A 25,254-nucleotide genomic window follows, 5' to 3' on the forward strand; every position below is an offset into this window, starting at 1 on the left:
TTTCCAGTGAAGTCGCTTGACTACAGTATATAATTAGAATATAATTCGTTTGTCTTTTATTTCGTTCGGCGTTTTAAGTTCCTTTGGATTTGCTGAAAAACATGTAGGCTAAACATTTATGTCAAAATCTACGCTGATGGAAATGGGTTAATAACAACACGATTAGCCACCTAAATTGTATTTTGATAAGTTTTTCTTTTCCCAAGGCCTTGCACACACGATTACATCGTGTCAAATGGCATGCTATTCATACCTTTTTTTTTTTATAACATCTAAATTTGCCTGCTTCTGTGGATATACAGGATCAACAGGTGTTACAGTAAGTTACCAGTGCAGCACGGAGTAGACTGAAATACACAATGTGGTAGTCATTACCTCTGAGATGCCAAATGTCACAGCATGCACAGTCATTTTTCGCAGCATGGAATTTAGCAGATTTCTTTTTCTTCATCTTTTGTGTTTCTATGGAAACATTTAGAATGGAAACTTCTTGCCTCGGCTTATTTTGTTACTGCATGCTGTTCATTTGCAACTTTCCTGCAGTTCCTTCAGGGAACAGGGAAATAAATGTGCCATTGTATCAGACATCTGACAACAAAACAATATTCTTTCCCGGATTTCTTTGTCAATGATTATCTTTATATATGTATATTTATAAAAGAAAAATCTGCATTACTTAAGTTCACATATTTTACCATACGTGTGCGCACATGCACTTGTGTGCGTGTGCGTGTGTGTGTGTGTGTGTGTGTGTGTGTGTGTGTGTGTGTGTGTGAGTGTGTGAGTGTGTGAGTGTGTGAGTGTGTGAGTGTGTGAGTGAGAGAGAGAGAGAGAGAGAGAGGGAGAGACAGAAAGACAGAGAGAGAGATATTACAGTGTATATATATAGAGACAAAGAATGAGAGAGATGTATGTACACTCACTGAGCACTGTATTAGGTATATCTCTACACCAGTTTGTTAATGCAAATATTTAATCAGCCAATCATGTGGCAGCAACTAAATACATGAGAGCATGCACACATGGTCAAGAGGTTCAGCTGTTTTCCAGACCAGATATCAGAATGGAGAAGAAATGTGATCTAAATGACTTTGACCGTGGAATGATTGTTGGTGCCAGACAGGGCGGTTTGAGTATCTCAGAAACTGCTGATCTCCTTGGATTTTCACACACAACAGTCTCTAGAGTTTGCAGGGAATGTTGCGAAAAACAAAAAACATCCAGTGAGCAGCAGTTCTGCAGGCAAAAACACATTGTTAATGAGAGAGGTCAGAGGAGAAGGACCACACTGGTGAAAGCTGACAGGAAGGTGACAGTAATGCAAATAACCACACAAAGAACTTCTTGTTTCTTCTTCAATACTATAACTGTTTCGCTGCTGGAACTTCAAATCGTGTTTCAGGAAAGAAAGAGTCGTTACTCGAAATTCGAGGGTGTAAGACAAGTTTCAGCTCTTTATTCGTGGTTCCAGGTAGTGTGTATGTTCTCCTGAGCTTTCACCAATCTTACACAATCCTTACTGGGAATGACAGAGTTTATATCAGTATCTGAAAGGAAATGCTTCATCCATGGTGACAAAACACTCCTTTAGATATGATAATGTCTATTGACAGGTTCCCTGGTTAGGCCAAATGGTTGTGCAGACAAATGGTTGTCGGCACCTAGACCTCAAATCAACACCAGGAAAGGAAATGTAAATAGAGTGGGGGAAAACAGGGTGATTGTGGGGATATGCATTTGAATAGGAGCAGAACTTGCGTGTCAACTTTTTAGCTCAGTTACATCTTGAAAACACTGAAATCTAACATTTACATTTACATTTTAGTCATTTGGCAGACGCTTTTAATCCAAAGCGACTTACAAGTGCATAGGTTCTACCATAAGTCAGAGCATCAGAGCATCAGAGCATCAGTAACAGTATGCAGAAGAGCATCTCTGAACACAAAACCTGTCAAACCTCTATGTGGATAGGCTGCAGCAGCAGAAGACCAATTAGTCAAAAAAAAAATAATAATAAATGCCTCATAAAGTGCTCACTGAGTGTGTGTTTGAGATGTAAGACTGAGTGATAATATGTGTGTGTATCTTTAACATTTCTGAAGGTTTGTCAGAACAAGGAGATATTCAGAAGCAGGCTAAGTTTCCATGACAACTATAACTGTTATAATAAAGGTTATGGACATCAATTTTTCCACAAACTTCCTTTCCTGTGTGCTTCTTAGTTAATGTGATTTATGGTGCAGAATTTATAAAATAAGGTCTAAACTGTGTTTAATTATCAACCAGACAGGTTCTGATGGCACATTAATATGCCTTCTCACTCAGCATGCAATGCCAGAATCTGCCAAGAGCAATCAAATACAAATTAACTGGAAATATTTACAAGTTCTGAAAATATATACCCAGGTCTGGTTTAGAGAGATACTGTCTGAACCGTACAGTAAATAGCTGGATCATTGGACGAGTCCTGTACATATTACTTCACTGTTATTATGTTGCTGGATATATGAAGCCAATTGTAAAACAAAAATGAAGATGAATAAATACGGCATCATATGAATCCAATATTTCATTTACCGATGAGGTACACTTTATTGTTCAACATATCAAAAACATGTGTTCTGTTAGCCGGAGCAATAGTAAATTACACTGAATAAGAGACAGTCTTACCTTGCTATTTTTATGACTCATCCAATCTTTTTCCCCCCATTTGCAATAAAAAGGAGAGCATTGTGTGGATAAGAAAGGCATAATGTTGCTCTGCTGCAGATTGTGTCCTACAATCAGGGATGACATGTGGTCTTAAACACTGGAAACTGTTAATGAAGATCTACTTTTGCGTTACACAGGATAGTTACACTGGTGTTTTACCACATAGAAATTATTTATGTACAAAAACAACAAGCTATTGTAGGTTGAAAAGAACATTACATAAATTAATTAATAATTTTCTGAATTAGGATTAATGTGCAATGATTAATGGTTAAAAATGGTTACACCCCATAATTTTCCTTGACAAAGAACTGCCATAACAGCACTGAAAGAACCATCATAAAACTGAAGATATTTGAAGAAATGGAACTTGTGTACACTAGACCTACAAGCTTTTATGCTCTAATGTAATATTTTGTGCTTTAGGTCTTTTATTCTTGTGAGTCACTGTAGTTTATGATTTTTTTCTCACACATAACTAATGAGTGGATGATTGGCATTTAACTCTGGTTGGCTCGAGAACTATTGGCACTAATGACACTATATTATTGATAAGATACTAAGGCTACATATACTATCCATCCATCCATCCATTATCTGATCCCGCTTATCCTGAACAGGGTCGCAGGGGGGCTGGAGCCTATCCCAGCATACATTGGGCGAAAGGCAGGAATACACCCTGGGCAGGTCGCCAGTCCATCACAGGGCACACACACCATTCACTCACACACTCATACCTACGGGCAATTTAGACTCTCCAATCGGCCTAACCTGCATGTCTTTGGACTGTGGGAGGAACCCGGAGTACCCGGAGGAAACCCACGCAGACACGGGGAGAACATGCAAACTCCGCACAGAGAGGCCCCGGCCAACAGGGATTCGAACCCAGGACCTCCTTGCTGTGAGGTGGCAGTGCTACCCACTGCACCATCCGTGCCGCCCTACATATACTAAAGAACACAAAATAATCTATATGGTATGTTCAAACATGTGGGAAAACTTGTCCGTCCAATATATTTACTCTCATGTTTCAATGTTTTGTCATCTAATTTTTTTCTGGAAACCATAGGCGTCTAAATTATTGGCCCTCCTAACAATTATTGTAAATAAAATTAAACAAAGTTAAATTGGCAATATATTTTTACTGAATTAAATTCATCTCAGTTGAAAGGAGCTATATTGTGTCATTCCATCACTTCCTGCTTCACTAGAGTATAAAAATGAGGTAACAAGCATAACAAATCCCTTTGTCATCCATCAGCATGGGTAAAGCCAAAGAATTGTCAAATCAAAATAGACAGACGGCAATGGACTGTCACAAGTTTGGTCCAGAGTAGTATTCTTTTATAGTATTCTTTGAGCAAATGTATCAAGGGTGCCAGTAATTCTGGACCTGACTGTAGATAAAAGTGCTTTTCAGAAGGTTTAGGTAGGTCAAATGTTAACCTTTGAAAAAAATAATCTGACTCTAGTCCACAGGTGTCAAACTCCAGGCCTGGAGGGCCACAGTGTCTGTTGGTTTTCGGGTTGTTCTCAGAACTTGTGGTTCATTTAAGTCATTGATTGGTTAAATAATTGACACACCTTGTTCTCGAGGCCTTAATTGACAGCTGATTGAAAGGAAACCAAACAAACCTGCAGACACTGTGGCCCATTGGGAATTCAGTTTGACACCCCTGCTCTAGGGGTGTCAAAAATTGTGTGGCTTAAAATAAAACTTTCTATTCTTGAGTGCCAGCTGAATTGTGGTATTGGGTTCATGCTGACATAAGCTTGTGTTTATCATAAAAATAATAATCATCACAGGACATTACAGTATGTGACAAGCTTATGTCAGTATTAAGCCAGTAATATAATTTAATTGACACACAAGAATGGAAAATTCTACTAAAAACAACTTGTGACTTGCTGTATTGTGCTCCTGGATTAGATAAAGCCGTTATTAATTATTTAGAAGTATGCAGCAGCTTCCCTCTGCTGCTGTGTATCATAAATCGATACTGCCCAGCCCCCAGCACAATGAAATTAGGTTGAGGTTAAATCCCAATGTAGAAAATTGAGATATCATGACGCTCAGTTGTAACTGCCTGAGAGAAGTACATCAGAAATGTTCTATGAATGCTTGGTAACATTCAGCACACTCAGCTACCAGCTTGTTAATGCAAATATCTAATCAGACAATCATGTAGCAGCAACTCAATGCATAAAAGCATGCAGATATGGTCAAGAGGTTCAGGTGTTGTTCACACCAAACATCAGAATGAGGAAGAAAGTAACTTTGACCATGGAGATGGGAGTGCATCCTGGCGGTTTGAGTATTTCAGAAATTCCTGGGATTTACCCACACAATTACAATTATAGCAAATGGTGTGAAAAACAAAAAACATCCAGCGAGTGGCAGTTCTGAGAGCAAAAACATCTTGTTGATGAGTGATGTCAGAGGAGAACTGACAGACTGATTCAGGGTGACAGTAACACATTTAGTGATATGCAGAAGAGCATCTCTGAACACGCAACATGTCGAACCATGAAGTGGATGGGCTATAGCAGCAGAAGACAAATAAGTCCAAAGAATATGTTAAATAAATACCTAATATGGTGGTCACTGTGTGTATATGATTCTTGAAAAAAGTATCCTTTGGTGGTAGAACATTTTAATAAACATCAAGATCATATAATGGTCAATTTAATTTTTGATATGTGATTATTATTCCTAACTTTAAATGAGCAGATAAATATTTTAGATATACTGTATACTTTATAAACTAATGACTCTTGAATGACTGACTGAAAATTATAACTGTGACTAGTAAATAGAAATGTATTCAGATGAACGTAATACACGTTTGTGTTTGTTTAATAGCCTAGCTCACAGTGAAGCTTTAGACATATACTGTAAAACTACTATACCATAAAATGTACTGTGTTCACTCCTGATATGTACTTTGTGGTTCACTTTTTGTCCTTAGGGTGAATATCAATTATCTATTTAATGTCCAATTATTACAGGTGCAATAGCACTAACCAGATCCAGAATACTTTTCCAAATTGAATAAACACAAGCTTTAATGCCTATGGTATTCCTGTAATATAGAAATGACATTACAGTTTACTATCAATGGTAATTCTTTGTTCTTTTTTTAATCCTAGCAATTGGTTCTGTTTTCTGATTTTAAAGATTCCATGTACGTGTTCCAAAGTACCCCATTAAAGAGATTACTTTTATGGTAAATTACCACGCCAGTGATTGCATGAGGCTGTAATACATTATCTCTTTATTATATAGGTTTTAGTCTAAAAGAAAAGGACGGCTCCATGTCTCTGTGTGCCTTTAAACCATTCAGGGAACTTTCCTCTCAGCCTAAGCAATAACTCTTTCGGTATGGTCAGGCCATATTTGTTAAAATTATAGTGTCTGTATTGAGTTGGATTATTTCCAAAAAACCTAGCTACAGTGCCATTACAGTAAATGACCACAAATATATTCAGTCTGGTTTAATTATCAGTAATTATTTTTGCTGTCCTGATTTTCAGTTGTATTTTAGCTCTTTTTTTAACCCCTTAAGTGTGGGCTGGTGTGGGGTTTTTTTTTTGCATTCATTTCTCTTTTCACTGTGCAATTTTCAATCACTATGGGAGGATATACCATCTGCAGGCATTTTAAGATGCCATTACTTTAGCGACAATAGTTCCTTATTTTGTAACATGTTGGTGGCAAAACAAGCATGTGGGGACCTCACATTCTCTGAATTTTGCAAATCCACCGACTACCTACCTTGGCAAGAGTCCTGCGAACCAAATGCATAATTCTAATTCTAAAAAGCCACAATAATCTGTATCTACTCAAAAACAGGGAATATTTTCATTGAGAAAAAAAGCTTTTCATTGAGAAGAAAAGCACACTTCCACTGTGTTCCAGCTTCTGTAACATTGTTTTAGTAATATCTAGAGTAATTCTGACTGTTGCAAAACAACCCACAAAGGGTTACGTTTCAGAAGAGATTATGTCTATAGTTAAAATGGTAACCATTTTATATTGGCTATGTCATGGCTATGTCATTTTCAAGCTTGCGTTAAGAAAAGGGGTCGATACTTAAGGGGTTAAACACCCTCGGTAGCAAACATGAGAAGGAAAGCTCGTTCCTCAGCATTAGCGGTGAAACATTTATGAAGTCGCTGGAAAACGTTACTCTCATCAGTGGCCTGGTTCTAGCCGTGGGGGATGGATCAGGCCGTGGCGAACAAATCGCTCTGACAGAGCTAGAAAACCAATACCTACATTTCTTCCCTGCACATGCACATTTAGGAGAACAAAGAGAAGCCCTGCAATAAATGTTCCTCTCTTACCACATTACTGCTTTAGGTTTTCACAAAACAATCCAGAATTTTCTCTACCTCAATTACTGTGAGTGAATAATTGTCCTGTTCAGTACATTTTCTCCCAGGATACGTGGGGTCAGGTCAGTTATGATGTTTAAGACGAACTCCCAGTTATTATTGATCCATAAGGAAACATGCCTTATTCCCTCCTAATGCTTATTTCAGGGACTGAAATGCCTTCTGTAGGGTGCACTACACCCATTGTGCTTCAAATATGTTCTAATGTAATGCATCCCATTACAGTCTGCTTATAATGAAATTTAACATTTTACAATCCACCATTGGTCATATAAAAGGGAAGTAATTCGTACAAAAAGCATTGTCCTTTTCCTTATTTAATTCCTGTTGGCGGAACATCAAGACAAGATATGGAACAAAAATAAATATGATTAGATTTTTTCAAAGAAAACCTGTAAAGTATGTATGAAGAAAGAAGGCAGATGCATCACATGACTTTTTTTATTATTATCACGTGACCTTGATTTAGATCAGGGCTCTGTGGGTCCCAGAGAGCCACAGGCACTGCTAGCTTTTGTTGTGACTCTGCACTTAACTGATCAATTAGAGCAGGTCATTACGCAGTTAATTCACTTCACCTGGTTTCTTGGGTCTGAAATGGATGCTGATTTTAAGGTGAAAACAAAAACCAGTTGAGCCTTTGGCTGTCCAGGACCAGGGATACACACCACTAATTTTGATGATGGCCATCACATACATAATTAACTAATTTTACAATGTGATACATGCACATATATGTACTCTACAGTATCTGTTTGTGCACGTATGTGTGTGTATATACTGAATATGTGCTGTACATATGTACACACACACACACACACACACACACACACATACTGCGTGGAATAACAAAGACTGAAACTGGAGGCATTAGTATCCTTGGGCATGTGTGAGTCTCTTGTTGACAGTGCTGTGATTGAAGAGTGTAATTTTTTTGATTGTAGGAGGTTGTGTCCAGTGGGCTGCACTAACTGATGTACTGATGTACTTCACGCTCACGATTACTGTCTGTTCTGGCTCCACGGTGGTGGAACGAACTCCCAGTTGAGGTCAGAACTGTAGAATCTCTCCCCACCTTCAAGCGCAAGCTGAAGACACACCTCTTCAAGCTGCACCTCTCCCCATCCCTCCCTACCTCCCTGTGAACCTTAATTGTTGTCTCTGTGACTTGCTTTGTGTATCGGAATTTTTAGTTGGCTAGGTAAGCAGTGTTTGGATAGTTAACTTTGGTCACTTTTGCTCTGTTTGTTTGTTTCTTTGTTCTCAAAAAACTTATCCCTGGTTATGGGTATGCATTTTGTTGTAAGTCGCTCTGGATAAGAGCGTCTGCCAAATGCCAATAATGTAATGTAATGTACTGTAAGTCATCTCTAGTATTGCATTGTGTGTGTGTGTGTGTCTCTGACACTAAACATCTTTGTTCTGAATTGTGCAGCAGCTCTCTTGTCTGCCTTAAAAAATATTTAACTCATTTTAAAGGTACAATAGGTAAGAGTTTTGTGTTAAAACATTGTTACAAGACCATTATAAATCCCTTCCTATCATTGAAACAGGCTCACTGACAAGTTGACTCATCCTCTGCCTAAATTCGTGCTTCAAAATATACAGTTGACGCACCGACACTCTGTACCAAAACATTTAAATATCAATAATGCAAGCCCATTGGTTGAAAGCGGGTTCTAATGGCCACAGCCAGTGTTGTGGTTTGAGGGGGTTTGTTGCTGCAATTCCTCTCTTGACCAATAGGTACAAAATGACCTATTGTACCTTCAACTCATGGGACATCCTGGTTAAATAAAAGGGTAACACTTCACAATAAGGTCACATGAACTGCCATTAACTAATGCAGTTGTTAACAACGTACTGAAAATCTGTACAGCTTTAATGAATATGTACATCATTAATTCATATTAACTACATAAGTTAATGTCAATGCTAATGTATTTGTTAATAGCTAAATAATTATAAGTTTATCCTATGCTTTGCTAGTGTATGAATAATCATGTAATCATGTATCCTACAGTACAACATTAATATATTAATTTACCACCTAATGAAAAATTGATTGAGTTATTAATGTAGTTGTACATCATTAATTCATGTTAACAACTACATTGACTGATGCCAATTAATGTGACCTTATTGTAAAGTGTTATCAGTAAATGTTTAAAAATATATAACTTTTATATCATTTCCAACTTTTTGGCCTCATGGATATTATATAACCGTTTCACCTACGTACATTAATATTACTGTGTATGAATTCAATAAAAACAATATGGCTGAATCATAAACCAGAATCAGAATCAGGTTTTACAAATATTTCTACTTTGATGCATTGGTAATGCATAACGAAAATATCAAAGCACTGATGTAGGCTACCTACACTGACTTAATTTGATTGTACCCCGATATCCTCGTTTGCTTTATTCAATCCATAGCGCTGAACCATGAATAAGAAGACCATGATTGATAATGCACGCTACCTACACTGCGTTAATTGAGCTATCATTTGCGCCGGGGCTTTGATGGCAGACTTGAATTAGTAGCCTATCATCTGCATGACCTTCATGAAATCTCCCTGTACCGAACGCAGTAAAAAGACGAAAATCTGATCTTTTTTTTTATTTTTTAATAAGCATGGCTTTAATAAAACCACCGTGACGAGAGTTAGAGTTCCTCCTTGAGCTTAGCTACTGCAGAGTCCTTAGTCATGTGAGGTAAAGCGCCTCAATCACATGACGGCCATGAAAAAGCAAAACAGGAAGTAAATATCAGAAGGTTTAGTATCGTACGGTAAGCGTGTTATTATGCTATGGAAATATCAATTTAATGAATCTAGTATTGCATTACATGTCAGCATGTAAATAACTAAAAGTGCATTGATTAAAAATAAAAACGGTTTTCATAGGAATCAGTCTTAGCAAGCTAACGTTACCATCTAGAGAAATGTGATGCAAAGATTTCTGAAGAACTAACTTAGCTAGCTTGCAGCCAGCGATCACCCAAACAGATTTAAAGCGCTGTTTTTATGCGAAATACCCGTTACAATGTATCGTACTCGCCAAGTTAGTCGGGTCTAGCTAACTACCTTTTTATTTCTTGACATTTTGCAGTTGCATGCACATTCTAAGAAACGGGATGCATGGCTCATCAACTAGTTCATTGTTGGATAAAATAAACTACCGAGCAGTTTATAAGTTACTTTACGACAGCAGATAGTTAGTTAGGCATTGGAATGTAAGTCATTGACTAGCTACAACCGACTTTGTGTAAAGTAGATTGTTTGTTTCGCTTATGCAGGAAGAGGAAGCGATGGGGTCAGCGGTGGAGAGGATGGATGAACTCGTAAAAGAGTACCTAACATACCGCGGTTTCACCAGCACTCTCAAGAACCTGGATACTGAAATCAAAACCGACAAGGAGAAAGGATTCCGAGTAGGTCATTTAAATACATTTGTCCCTAACTTGGAGCCAACGTAATATACTAAACGGTACACAATACGAAGGCATTATGGTATAGCAAACCGAATTGATTCACGTGATGTCTTGGAAAAAAATGGATACCACATCACAAGTGTGTGATACCAGTATCGCATTCATTTTCTGACTTCTGAAACAAGATTACCTAAAATTGGATAACGTACATTCTTGAAATGATGCAGATGTATACTACCGGTCAGAAGTTTTAATATACCCACAATTTTCAAGCAATCAGACATAAAAGAAGAAATAAACAACTCTTATTAAAAAATACATCTAAATCACTGATTCATAAAAATAATCACCTTTCCAGTAATAACTGCTGAACAGATGAATGTATTTTGAAAGTTCACACCAATGGTGCATCGCTTGTCGTCTGCTTCTCCTTGACCCTTCTGTTAAATTTGGTAGTTGTACCAAAGTACGTAGCCTGGTTTTCCTTAATTTGTGCGAATTGTCACTTACAGAAGCTAAACTATGTAAAGTTCACGAAAAAAGATTTTTTGAGTACTAAAACACAAATGAAGTTTCCTAAAACTTTTTAACTGGTAGTGTATCTCACAAACAAACCTAAAATATCCCTGTGGGTTTTTGCTGTGAAATAACATTGCCCTCAGCTGCCCATTTGATGCTATGTACTCATTGTGTGTTTTAATGCAGGTGGATAAAATTATCGACCAGCTTCAGCAATTCATTCAGAACTACGACCTGTCGGCGCTGAAAGACTACTGGGGTCATCTGGATCGGAAGCTGTTCTGTCGATTGGAAGATGTCTATCGACCCACCATTAACAAGCTGAGGACCAGTCTCTTCAGATACTACTTAGTGTACACGGTGCAGGTAACCACCACGCCTGACCAGTCAACTTTTGCAATGGTTGAGTAAATGAGCCTACAACTAATTCATTGTATTTGCCAGTATTGTCAGACACTCTTTATAATGAATGACTAAATTACTGAAAAGGCTTGCACAGCATTGTGCATGAACAAGTATATTATGGCCTGCCCAAACAGGGCTGGATTTTGGCAAAATGGCCTGTTGTGCTGCAAGGTATGAACCTATATAAACAAAAAACTTTCTATATGAACCATTGCTCTATATAACTTTCTGTATACAATTAAGTCCTCTGGGATTGATAAACCATCCCAGGAAAGAAATGAGGGAATTCATTGTGTACTGTATTCAAATCAATTATAAATGCATATTGGGCCGTTTTTAACAGAGATTTGATTAGTTTTGTCCTGGACTAAAATTAGTTTTGTATGGAGAATCTCCATTCAAAATTGAATTTAGTCTCAGACTAGGCTCAATCTTGGCCTGTGAAAGTGATATATTTATTTATTTATAGTAATACTTGTTTTTGTAATATGTTTATTTGTCCTGTTCCCTGTCCCTCCAGTCGAACCGGATGGAGAAAACACAGGAGTTTTTCCAGAAGCAGGCTCTTGAGCTGCAGGGCCAGCCCGAGTGGCGTGATTGGTTCATCCTGCCCTTTGTCCCCGCCCCCGAGCAGAACCCCGCATTCTCCCCTTACTTCTCCCGCCAATGGGCGGACACCTTCCTGGTTTCCCTGCACAACTTCTTAAGCGTTCTCTTCCAGTGCATGCATATCCTTTCTGCTCGGGACCCAGTTGAACTCAGGTCCCTGGAGGCAGTGTCACGGTTTGCGGCTAAGATATAAAGGAGGCAGGCATCAGTTTGTTGCAGTTGCACACCGAGGACTGGGGTTCGATTCCCAGTCCTGCCAAAGCTGAGTTTGGCCGGCTCACATCGCCACTCCGAGGTTAGTGAGATCGCCGCATACAACAGCACCCCGGGCGCCTCGGAATCACGGTCACAGCTGGGATGATGCGGCTTGGAGAAGGCCTGTTGTTCTCAGGATCACCTGATCCATCCGGGCCGCCGAGGGACGGGGTGTAGGCGGTTTATCCCTAGCTAGCACACAGGCAATTGGAAAAGATTGGGTACAATTGGCACATTGGGCCAGTTTCACAGACACAGATTAAGTTTAATCCTGGTCTAATAGGGTACAATTGGCTACTAAATTGGGAGAAACAAATCTGAAACAAATATTTTTAAAAAAGAAAAAAATGAAATGAAGGAGGCATTCATTCATTCCAAAACAGTATAATTTGATCTTTAATGGGACAAAATGGATACTCTTGCATTATTCATTGTGTATGCCCGGCAGGTTAACGATGTTAATTCCTTGACTGTCTCACCTCTGCCCGTGCTGCTCAGCTTTGACTCAGAAGTGCAGAGGACCATCGGCCTGCAGGAGGAGAACGAACAGCTTCGGCAAAAGGTGAGGCACTCTGGAGATATCGGCGGACCGCAGGAGTGGCTGTTCGCGGTTTTTGCACCGAGGCACACCGAGGCGAGAGCTTAAACCGACCACCCCTTTCTCCTCCAGCTGTTCGCCCGTCAGGCCGAGCCCCGCCCAAAGATGGAGGAGACGATGGTGCACCACAAGCTCCCGTCATACGTGCAGAACATGGACCGGCTGGGAGACACGGAGCTGTGAGGGCCGGCAGGGGGACAGGGGGATTTATTTATATTTATGTCTGAGATAACAGAGTTATCGGCGTTTGCACTGAAGTATCCAATCGACGACGGATGGAACTTTGTATATAATATTAAGTGTCGTGTATGTGTGTGTTTTTTCTGTGGATGAGGACAATCAAATGCAAATAAACAATTCACTTGAATTGTTATTTTGTTGACCAAAACCCATGCCTCATGTTCCATTAAAATAGATTTTAAGTTCACCACAAACTAATCTCCTGATCTAAAACAGGAAGAAAAAAAAATGTAGACAAGTTACGCAAAGTTCTTCAACAAATTCTCAAGATTCTGTACTGAACGTTCCTGATCTGCTGGTATTTATTCAAAATCTTATCTCTGAGATATTAGAGCTGCCTGTTATGGACTGCCTGTAAAAATGAAGAAGAGATTGCTCGACTCCCACTACACTTTATAACAGTCTCAGTTGAGTCATCTGGGCCAGACCTAGATAACGTGTTTTCAGATAAGTTCTACCAGTAGGCCACAGGCGGTAAACACAGGCGGCCTTACAAGGAACATTTTTTCCATATTCTCACCTGATATCAAAGGAAGGATGTTTACTCTACAAACACACATGCTGCAATAGCCTGTTCCTTTCTAGTAGAAAGGGATATATTGCGAGGTCCTGAACAGGGCCAGTGCTGTGGTTTAAGGAGCGTGAGAGACAGTGACGCAGTGTTGTTGAGACAGATTACCGCGTCCCGTGTTTCCACGGCTGAACTATGTGGGTTATTTCTCCACAGGGACCTAGTGTCCAGCCAGCGGAATCTCAGCCTGGCCACCCCGTCTCGCAACTTCTTCTCCACATTCCTCCCCCAAGGAAAACGGGTGCCTGGCAAGACGCCCCTAGGAGCCGGGTCCTCACCAACACAGGCCTCAATGGGGCGGAGAGATGCTTCGGCCAATCATGTGAGCCCTCTAGATAACAGGAGCCTATTGGTCCGAATACATACATGTAAAATAAAAGTTTGAGAGTCCCAGCAGTCTCTAGTTAGCCAAAGCACTGGTCCAGTGACCATAATTTAGTTACTTGCTTATATGTATATGTGTTTTATTATAATAATGCATGTTAGCAATATGTTAGTTATTGTAATTTTGTATATTATGTGTATGTTATTTTTAACAATGTAAACATGCGTAAATATAAGGTATAAGTGAATGTTTGGTCAGTGTATTAAATTTGTAGTGATGTTGGTTATGCTATGTCTTTGTATGTATAAACAAACAAGCTTTCAGTTACATAAAGATATGCACTGCTCAAGGATTAGTGAGTCTACATGTAATATGCTATACATATTTGAATGCATATTTAGGATCTTGTTTGTTCTTCACTGTATACGTTATTGTATGTGACACTCCTCCACTCGAGTCGAATAGTGTTAGATTGGTAACCTCTGTGGTACTGTGAATTTTAGTCAGTGAAGCCCAAAGATCCTCCTCCCTCCAAAGACCCCAAGATGGCAGCCAGCAGTGGAGGAGCCAGCGATCAGCTGGTCAGGCAGAGGAGGCACCAGGACCACGAGAAGGAGCGCAAAGAGCTGCTCTCCAAGCCTGCCACCCAGGTAGGCCTCCAGACCCATGGGCAGGGGAGGGGTCGATGCCCACCCCGGATAGGGCCTTCATTCATGTCAATGTGCTGTAGCAGTGAAAAAGGCAAACAGGATGCTAGGATACATAGCCATGAGTATTGAGTATAAACCTAAGGAAGTTATACTCACCTTAAACAATACCCTTGTCAGACCACATTTTGTTAGCAGAACGAGAGGGCATGAATGGAAATTTGCAAAGGATAAATTCCACACAGATATTAGGAGGTATTTTTTCACACCGAGAGTGGTCACTGTGTGGAATAGCTTGCCGGGACAGGTAGTGGAGGCAGAAACACTGGGGGTTTTCAATACCAGGCTTGAAACGGTGCTAGCATTGCTAGGCTGAATGGCCTGTTCTTGTTGTTATATCTTAAGTTATGTCTGTGCTGTGAGTGGGGCGGCGGGCAGCTAGCGGGTGGTACCTGTGTTCATACCACACATACTTTTGTTGGGAGTGTGTGAATGTTGTCACAAAAACAAACCAGATTTTCCCATTGCTTGTGTGAGTGACGTTGTCCCTAAAGACCAATGTCAGATCCACCTGTAGGGGTGTTACCTTTATCTAATTTGAACAAAATAGGTTTAATATCATTATATGTAAGTATTTAAAAAATATTTCATACGACTCAATTTGGATTCACCTGAAGGAGCACTGCCAATGATGAACTTAAACCATAAGCTATTTTAATCCTGATCGATCATATAATACCAGAGCTGTCAGTCATCCCTGGAGACATGCATTCTTCACCAAGCTCAGTTGTATTCTGCCACTGCAGTTTACATTTATTTAGCAGACGTACAATAAGTGCATATCGAAGGAGAACTATGGAACACTACAGAACAACTACAGAACACAGGTTGTATTAGTTGAATTAAGTCTCAGTTCAACATCAAGTCTAAGTTCACATGGTAAAATATAGGCAGTAAATGTCAGTTCTTTGTTAATTTGCCCAGGACACAAGGGTTGATAGCCATACCAAAAAGTACTTTTAAAAGTGCCCTGGCCTCTTTAATGACCACAGGGAGGACTCGGGTTAGCATTTCGTCCAAACACACCGTAATGCACACGGCACAGTGCCCCAATTTCTGGAATTGTGAGGCGTCGTTTTTCTTTTTGATCAAGGGGGAAGAGTGCCCTCTACTGATCCACTGGCAGAACTTCCAGCACTAACTTCATTTTCAAACCAAGCCCAATTCACAGCAGTTTGCTGTGGGATGGGCGTGTGGCGGTTTGGCTGCCAGACAAATCCAGACAATTGCCACAGATCTGTTCAATGAAATGTTCCACTCATGCGATGTGTTACACGGTCCTGTATTGGTGCTGTTTCCCATTTTAACCTGCACATCTTTAATTATTGTTATTTTTTCCTCTGTGGCTCGTGTTTAGTTGAGCCCTCCCAATTTACCTTGAAAATCAGTTTTTACTATCTAAGGCTGGATCTCAGAATGTTTAGCCTGTAGCTTCGAGACTAAGGTGGCTCACGTTTTGCTGTAGCCCTTGAGCAAGGCCCTTAAGGCCACTAACCAATTGTAAGTCGCTTTGGATAAATGCGTCAGTTATATAACTGTAGTGTGTAGAGAATAGACAGGTGTGGTTGAGATTTATCATTGACCCTTTGGATAAAAGTGTCAGTTAAATCACTGTAATGTGTAGAGAACGGACAGGAGTGCGGTTCAGATTTGTCACGACGCCTCCCTGTTTCCCGCAGATCGTGGAGAGGAGGGGCGAAGCACCCGACGCGGACCCCCACCCCGAGGGTCCCGGTGATGTCACGAACTCCCCGACCAGCCACACACGCACGGTGGGGGAGGCGGCGGGGCTGGTGGAACAGCCCTTCATCAAGCTGAGTCAGGAGGAGTACGGCGAGCACCACTCATCCATAATGCACTGCAGGTGCGGGCCGCTAACGCACCTCTCCCGGTCTCCGGAGGACCGGCTAGCTGTCTGCCGCTGTGTCGCGCTGAAGCTAAGGTTTTAGAGAAGGCCTACCCCCACCCCCCCCGCCTTGTGTCTGCAGGCTTCCTGTCACAGGCAGGCTCTTCAGTGTGCATTTCACCAGTCGTTTCATTTGCCTCCACTGGTTACAGGGCTGGTTAAGGTTGCCAGGGCATAGAGTGGAGGCAGAAACACTGGGGGTTTCAAGATCTCGCTTGGTGCAGTGCTAGATACTATTTAGCTTTTTTAACGATGCAGTAGGTACACTTTAGTGATAGGAGAAGGCAAGCATTGCTGGGCTGAATGGTCCGTTCTTATGAAAAAAAGAAAAGCGTAAAGAAAAGTTAATAAAAACCATTACAGTCCATAGGAATGAATGGGTCTGTGCTACTTGACAACTATAGAAATGCGTTACATCATGTATTGTGATTGATAGGTGTGTACAATAACTATATTCTCTATGGTGTTGATGCAAGCATGATTTATATCATAGTGTTGTAATCATAGTTATTCTGCTTTTGGGAAGAGGGTACTTGGCCTGTTAGGCACAAATGGAGAGTGAGACTTGAGACTCAAAAGAGCTAGGGGGGCTGCCTGTAGCCTAGTGGCTAAGGTACTTGACTGGGACCAGGACTTGGTTCAAGTCCCTGCTTAGTCTAATCAACTTGTAAGTTGCTTTGGATAAAAGCATCAGCTAAATAACAAATTATTATTAACATTATTATGACTTCTGCCCCACCCCACACCCTTCCCCACCGCTGCTCTTCCTCTTCCTCACTCTTCCTCCTGTGATTCAGGGTGGACTGCTCGGGCAGGAGAGTGGCCAGTCTGGATGTGGACGGAGTCATCAAGGTGTGGTCCTTCAACCCCGTCATGCAGACCAAGGCCACCATCATGTCCAAGTCCCCTCTGCTGTCCCTGGAGTGGGCCACCAAGCCTGACAGACTGGTGCGTGCCCCGCAGGGCTTCCGCTCTTCCTTACCCACACACGTGGGGATTCAAACGCAAAGGTCCTTCTCAAGAACTATTTTAGTCTTATAATTACATATAAATTAAGTCTTATTTCTACGTTTTTTGGCAAATAAAATACAAATATCGCCAATGAGATGACACAGTTTGGCAAAAATCCATTCTACATTCATTCAGGTCAACCGTAACTTAAAACAGGCTACTTGAGAGAGAAAAAAATGAGACTCATTACAAGACTAAAACCATTGTTAAGACAGGCCTTTTTTTTTCTTGGAGGCCATCCAACATGGTGTTTAGTGTGAAGCTTCTCATGTGCGTACCTGTGTGTGTGTGAGATAATTGTGTAATGATGTTTGCCCGTCTGCATAACCTGACGGTCGGCTGTGGTAACAATTCTCAGCTGCTTTTGGGGAGCGGTGTGGGGACCGTGCGGCTTTATGACACCGAGGCCAAGAAGAATCTGTACGAGATGGCCATCGACGATGCACACCCACGGTAAGTCTGCGTGGGACGTTCTTTTCCTCATCAGTGCAGAAGTCTGCCTTAACAAGTGTTCTTGTCTCCTAATGAGATCGACACTGATCCCTTGGGTTGTGTGTATAAATGGAGTGAGTGGATGAGTCTTGAACAAACCTGGCACAGTGTTGTGTTGTTTCAGGATCCTGTCCCTGTATGAATGGAGTGAGTGGATGAGTCTTGACAAAGTGTTGTATTGTTTCAGGATCCTGTCCCTTTATAAATGGAGTGAGTGGATGAGTCTTGACACAGTGTGGTATTGTTTCAGGATCCTGTCCCTTTATAAATGGAGTGAGTGGATGAGTCTTGAACAGACCTGGCACAGTGGTGTGTTGTTTCAGGATCCTGTCCCTGTAAATGGTGTGAGTGGATGAATCTGTAGAAACCTGGCACGTGTCTCCTGTGTTGTTTCAGGATCCTGTCCCTTTATAAATGGAGTGAGTGGATGAGTCTTGAACAGACCTGGCACAGTGGTGTGTTGTTTCAGGATCCTGTCCCTGTAAATGGTGTGAGTGGATGAATCTGTAGAAACCTGACACTCCTGTGTTGTTTCAGGATCCTGTCCCTGTAAATGGTGTGAGTGGATGAATCTGTAGAAACCTGGCACGTGTCTCCTGTGTTGTTTCAGGATGCTGTCCCTGTAAATGGTGTGAGTGGATGAGTCTGTAGAAACCTGACACTCCTGTGTTGTTTCAGGATCCTGTCCCTGTAAATGGTGTGAGTGGATGAGTCTGTAGAAACCTGACACTCCTGTGTTGTTTCAGGATCCTGTCCCTGTAAATGGTGTGAGTGGATGAATCTGTAGAAACCTGACACTCCTGTGTTGTTTCAGGATCCTGTCCCTGTAAATGGTGTGAGTGGATGAATCTGTAGAAACCTGACACTCCTGTGTTGTTTCAGGATGCTGTCCCTGTAAATGGTGTGAGTGGATGAGTCTGTAGAAACCTGACACTGTGTTGTTTCAGGATCCTGTCCCTGTAAATGGTGTGAGTGGATGAGTCTGTAGAAACCTGACACTCCTGTGTTGTTTCAGGATGCTGTCCCTGTAAATGGTGTGAGTGGATGAATCTGTAGAAACCTGACACTCCTGTGTTGTTTCAGGATCCTGTCCCTGGCCTGCAGTCCCAGCGGGACCTCCTTCGTGTGCTCTGCCGCAGCCCACAGCTCTCGAAGCTCGAGCCTGACGGAGGGGGGCAGCCGCGTGGTGGTGCCTGTCTCAGGGCAGCTGCTTCTGTGGGACACCAAGACCGTCAAACAGCAGGTACAACGTGTCATTGTTGTTACAGCTGTGGTGTGGACTTTCCAAACTACATATTTATAGTTTATTGTTAGAGTTGGCATTCTTGGTGTGGAAGGGCCTTAACTGATGCTCGTTCTTCTTTGTCTCCATGGCATGCGTCCACCTCGACCCTTCCTTAGCACCAGTTCTCCCTGGAACCGGGCCCAGTGGCCATAAACTGCACCTCCTTCAACCACAACGGCAACCTGCTGGTCACAGGGGCTGCCGATGGCATGATCCGGCTCTTCGGTGAGTTTTTAGCCGATCCTTTCAACCGTTTATCAGAAAGCCTAGGCTCTGGACTGAAATGTCAGCCACTGTCAAACAGAGATCCTTCAAAGCCAGTCGCTTCATGTGGACTTTCTGCTTTACCTGCTAGTTTAATACCTGAACTGTTACCATCTTAACCTGTAGGCCAGCGCAGGATGGGCCTCCCTCTATAGCCAAGTTCCTCCCAAGATTTCTTCCCATCGGGGAGTTTTTTCTCCCCACTAGTTTTTTGGACCTATAATATCTGGGGGGCTTAGGGCTGGTATTTCCCCTTTTTGTTTCTCTCTCTCCCGTTCTGTTAACATTACTCGTCCTTGTCACAGTCCTCTGTGAAAAGTGCTACACCAATAAAAGTGAATTGAATTCCTCCCCCCCCCCGTGTCACTCCTTCCCCCAGACATGCAGCGATACGAGACAGCGATGAGTTGGAAAGCGCACGACGGCGAGGTGTACAGCGTGGAGTTCAGCTACGACGAGAACACCGTCTTTAGCATCGGGGAGGACAGCAAGGTGAGTCCAGCGCCCCAAGAGGACATCTCACATTGGGCCCCTGCCACCCCTGGGCCACCCTGTCCGTCCCTGCACAATTACAGACAGCTGTTTGAGGGCACCTTGTCAGTCAAGAGTCTTGGAATCCCCCCTCCCCCCGCACTGTTGAGAACTGGGCATTCAGCCTGCAGAATGGACCTGGAAAATATAGATTATACGCGAATGTAGATTGATTGAGTAAGCACCATGGTTATTTCCTAAAAAACAGAACAATTGAACAAAATAAACTAAAAAATACATCTTAATTTTATCTGTTGGAGTATAGAATACTGAATGTAAATTGTACAGATATAAAATGTCATTTTTTGTTTATTTTAACTTTATTATAATTAATTTCATTTTTTATTGATGAATGTCTGGATTGTAAAATAAACGTATTTCACGATTGTGGTAATGTTGCTCTGTGTGCTTCAGTTCATCCAGTGGAATATCCACCGCTGTGGCGTGAAGCAGTCGGAGTACTCCCTACCCCAGGATGCAACGGGGCCCTTCGTGCTCTCGGGGTACAGCGGCTACAAGCAGGTGCAGGTGCCCCACGGGCGGCTCTTTGCGTTTGACTCGGAGGGACAGCATGTGCTCACCTGCTCCAGCAACGGTGGCCTCATCTACAGGGTAAGACTGTGGCCCGAACCGGCTCACACACGCACGGGTGGTGGGGACCGTCAGTGTGGGAGTGGAGCTTCCTTCCAGTGTGTGAACAGTATGGTACTCTATGAGGGTTTGACTCGGGAAGGTTGGGGGTTGAAGTCCCAGTGTAGCCATGATAAGATCTGCACAGCTCTTGCCCTTGAGCATGGCCCTTAACCCCACATTTCTCTGGGGGGGATTGTCCCCTGCTTAGTCTAATCAACTGTCAGTCGCTTTGGATAAAAAGAGTCAGCTAAATAACAAATTATAAGCAGATCAAACTAAAATAAGTTGTCTGATTGTGTGTGGCCTGGAGTTGTGTGGTCTAGTCTGCTAATAACTGCTTGGCATCAAAAGTGTGGAAGTAAATATTTACCCTATGTGTAATTCCCAGTGGTACATGCTGCGTTGTATAAAAAGAAGCGAGCCTGTAATCTTGTCCGGATCGTTTTCTCCTTACTCATCGGTGTGGTCTTGCTTCCAGCTGAACGAGGGGGACAACGGGCTGGAAAGCGTGCTGCAGCTGGGGGGGCACAAGGCGCCGGTCGTCACCGTGGACTGGTGCTCGGCTGTGGACTGCGGCACCTGCCTCACCGCCTCCATGGACGGCAAGATCAAACTGAGCACGCTCCTGGCGCAGAAGTCCTGAGTCTGCCGCCTGAGTGGGACATCACCAGTGGGGAGGGGGGGCGGGGCCTTACGGTAGCGGGCCAGTAGCAGCAGCATAAGGCCGTCTGACAGACTGCCTGTCGTAATTAATTTCTATTAGGGCTCACCGTGTCCTTTTCAGGTATCGTTAGTGAAATGTTTTCTGCCAATTATTTTCCTGTTTTGGGGGATGGTCAAGTGGGCTGCCATGCCTGCATCTTTAGTCTTTACTAATACTATTTTTAATAGTATTCGTAATCGCAACCCTGCGTTGCTAGGACACAGGAAATTACCCAGAAAGATATTTTTTCTCTCGGGCTTTATATTCCATTTTGCTACTCTTTCGAAATGTAATTGATCTCTGTGAACTGGGTAATAGTGCATTACAACAGAAAGACAGGATTCCAGACTTTAATGAAGTTAATGTGATTTTTAGAGAGCTGAAAGCATGTTAACCACTCACATTCAGAGACCGTTCAGAACGCTGACCCAGTGTGATACAGTAGTAACTTTATCACAGGTGTTAATTTAACCATGTCAAATGCAGCATGAATAAATATGTTCATTCCACATTTCCTTGCTTGTAGCTGGGACGTTTGAGGCGTCCTGGTTTAGTCACTGTAATATGAGCCAGGATACCCTGTAGGTAAATAGGCTCACTTCACTATTTCAGGTTTAACATGGGTTGGGCCATGAGTTGTCCTTGGAAACATTAAACTGTACATTACATTACATTTAATAATTGTATCGCTACAATTGATGCGCAGCAGAAAGTATGGAAAGCAAACATTTGTTCGATAGAGGTGGATTAAAGTAGGTCTAATTTGATTTTGTGCAATGGAAAACGCGGTGTAGCTCTTCATCGGAATTCCGCTATTTTGCGTTAGGCAGGTAGCCTGACGACTTTAGATGGCTTCAAAGAGCCTAGATAAAGATGTCTCAAACTCGGAGTGATTGGACACAAGTGGAGATGCTGTTTCTGAGTTTATTTGTCAGTGAAAAGGCGCATAGCTATAGCCTACCTTGCAATAGCAATACACAGCACAGTTAATACACTGTTAGTGGTTTAGCTAGAAACCGTTAGTTTAACTTATTAGGTCTAAGAAATATCCAGTGAATAGCACCGTTTCATAACGTTACTCTTTAGCAAACGTAATGATTTCAGTACGATTGATGCGCATCAGGATGGCATTATTACGTCAAGTTAATGCACTACCACCATATTCTCTTAATTGAAAACCATTCAGAGGAATCTTAAATCCCTACAAAGCGATACAGACACTAATTCGCTACAAAATGTAATGGAAAAGAGGCTATGTTCAAATGAACATAATTGTACAACTAAGGACTGCTTGAAGAGCTTGTTACTGTTAGGGACTGTTAGCAAAAAATAAACAGAGACCGAAACAATATGGGAAAAAATTACTTGAAGATTACAGCAGTATCTGTCTGGTACACTCCTCGATGCACCACAAAAGAAAGTCAGCATTTCAAATCATCAACACACTAGAAATTTTGACTTGAAATGGAGGGCATCTTCTGTCTATAACCAAACCAGGAATGAGTGTAGAGAGGTGGCATAACATTATGTACAACCTGACAAAAACCCATCCATCAGATGAACTGAAAATCTAAAAATATTTTTTTTTTGTGTGCTGTAGCCAAGCCTGTGAGACATGGTGGAGCAATTCCAATTGCTTGTCAACGTGTGGTGTTCATATAAAACAGTGCTAAATAGCTCATCACAAAAGAGTGGAGATGTTACAGATGAGTATTCGTATGCAAGAAAAGGTTCAATCTTCCCCTTTTTAGTTGTTTCACAAGGGTTAAGAACTGACAATGGTGCACATCTACAATGTATCTACAATGGAGTACATCTACAATGTATATCTACAATGGTGCACATTAGTACACATCTACAATGTGTATCTACAATGGTGCACATTAGTACACAGCTACAATGTGTATCTACAATGGTGCACATTAGTACACAGCTACAATGTATCTACAATGGTGCGCATTAGTACACAGCTACAATGTGTATCTACAATGGTGCGCATTAGTACACATCTACAATGTATATCTACAATGGTGCACATTAGTACACATCTACAATGTGTATCTACAATGGTGCACATTAGTACACAGCTACAATGTGTATCTACAATGGTGCACATTAGTACACAGCTACAATGTATCTACAATGGCGCACAATGTGTATCTACATTCTATTAATTGTTCCTTGGTGGCAGGGGCCATTCAGAAAAGGCGATTTTAACAACACCAGTAGATTTGTGTGATAATGTAACCTACAAGTCTTAAGTGACGTTCTGTGAAATTCAGCTCATTTTCATTGGACATTACAGACTGATTATTTTTTGGAGGTTGACAAGCTTGTTGGAGCTGGCAAAAAACGTTTTCAAACATTGCCCTACGAGGAAATTATGGCATAAAGAAAATCTTTAACACAAATCCTTCAGGAGACATTGTTATCTGCCAATACATTTCCATCTGGCTTTGCAAAGTATGATGGGGCTTATTCACCACTTGTGAATAATGAGCTGAAACACCAGTTTTATTTTTTAAACATTAGCCCATAATTATATAGTAAGCTTAATGTTTGAGGGGGACTATGTATATAGGAATTCCTGCGTGATGAAACCAGAATGTATAAAAATACCCATTAATAATTTCTGAGGATCTGTACTTTATCCACATATGAATTATGCACTCCATCTTTTGTGGAATCCAGAGCCCAATCAAGAAAAAAATGTCTGTCCCAAACTGTACAGATGTCACTGTACATCGTTATACACAATTTAATTAGTCATGTTTTCTTTGAGTCAGTGAGGATCAGTGATTAAGCAGCATTGTGGCTCATGTTTTATAGGGGGCAGGTGTTATTCAAGTAATTTCAGCATTGCACATTGAAAACTGAAATGTAATGCTCAAATGTTTGAAAAGTTGTTAAAAAAAGACTGATTGGTTCAGCTTTATTCTGCGTAATTTCCAGACCTTTGCAAATACCGAGTATGAACTGTAAAAAATAGTTAATGGGTCAGAGGTGTAACTCATACTATCTGAATTCCTGACATAAGTCATGAGATGTCGGTACAGGTAAAAGAATAATGACAACCTTCACTGTCAGTACAAACAGGACTCTGCTGACAGAGGCAGTAAAGGTGTCATCTCCACCACACAAAACCTGTTGAAAGTCTGGTAGATGAGTAGACGGAACTGAGAAGATCTGGCCATCTGGAGATGCTGTGAGTCTTCCCGAAAAAGCTCAGTACAGTGAGTAATCTATGCCTTACTGCGTGATCTTCACTTACCAACGACAGTACATCACTCAATTAGCATTTGGAACAGAACAGCGTCAGAACATTCACAATTCTAAAAGAAGCTGGTGTACGGGCACACTGCTAAGACGAGCTTGGGTCTGTGGCTAGCTGGAACCGCTGGCTTACTGCAAGTTGTGAATTTTGCGGAAGTGCTTTGCTGGACGACGCTCCTGGCCAGAACTGAGCACTGTACACATCTCAAGCTGAGGAAAGCACAAGCAGTGCAGCTGCATGTCAACGAGGACGCATAACTTGACATGAATTGAGTAAGACTTTCTGAACTATTGCAGGTTGCCATCCCCAGTAATATAATATGTGTGTGTGGGGAGAGGGGACTGGGTATGTGCGGCAATGGGAATATACCATTATTTT

The 25,254-nt window shown here is 41.6% G+C and overlaps 1 protein-coding gene across 1 annotated transcript; it reads left to right on the forward strand.

Moving 5' to 3' along the window:
- Positions 1–9,772: 9,772 nt before the first annotated feature.
- wdr91 (WD repeat domain 91) lies at positions 9,773–22,111 on the forward strand. Its single transcript, XM_061263129.1, has 16 exons — positions 9,773–9,906; positions 10,414–10,548; positions 11,254–11,433; positions 11,993–12,199; positions 12,815–12,898; positions 13,007–13,113; positions 13,902–14,067; positions 14,574–14,720; positions 16,457–16,641; positions 17,481–17,631; positions 18,053–18,147; positions 19,270–19,429; positions 19,588–19,696; positions 20,115–20,227; positions 20,681–20,878; positions 21,378–22,111. The coding sequence occupies exons 2-16, from the start codon at positions 10,426–10,428 to the stop codon at positions 21,540–21,542; spliced, it is 2,190 nt and encodes a 729-aa protein (XP_061119113.1). The 5' UTR covers positions 9,773–9,906; positions 10,414–10,425; the 3' UTR covers positions 21,543–22,111.
- The last annotated feature ends 3,143 nt before the right edge of the window (positions 22,112–25,254 follow it).

This window comes from Conger conger, chromosome 12, assembly GCF_963514075.1.
Source record: "Conger conger chromosome 12, fConCon1.1, whole genome shotgun sequence".
Taxonomy (NCBI): domain Eukaryota; kingdom Metazoa; phylum Chordata; class Actinopteri; order Anguilliformes; family Congridae; genus Conger; species Conger conger.

Excerpts from the sequence above, each read along its gene's own strand:
- wdr91 (XM_061263129.1), top strand. The coding sequence starts at position 10,426 with ATGGGGTCAGCGGTGGAGAGGATGGATGAACTCGTAAAAGAGTACCTA. Across the intron at positions 11,434-11,992 it reads ACTTAGTGTACACGGTGCAG|TCGAACCGGATGGAGAAAAC; the intron begins GTAACCACCACG and ends CTGTCCCTCCAG. Across the intron at positions 13,114-13,901 it reads CGGCTGGGAGACACGGAGCT|GGACCTAGTGTCCAGCCAGC; the intron begins GTGAGGGCCGGC and ends ATTTCTCCACAG.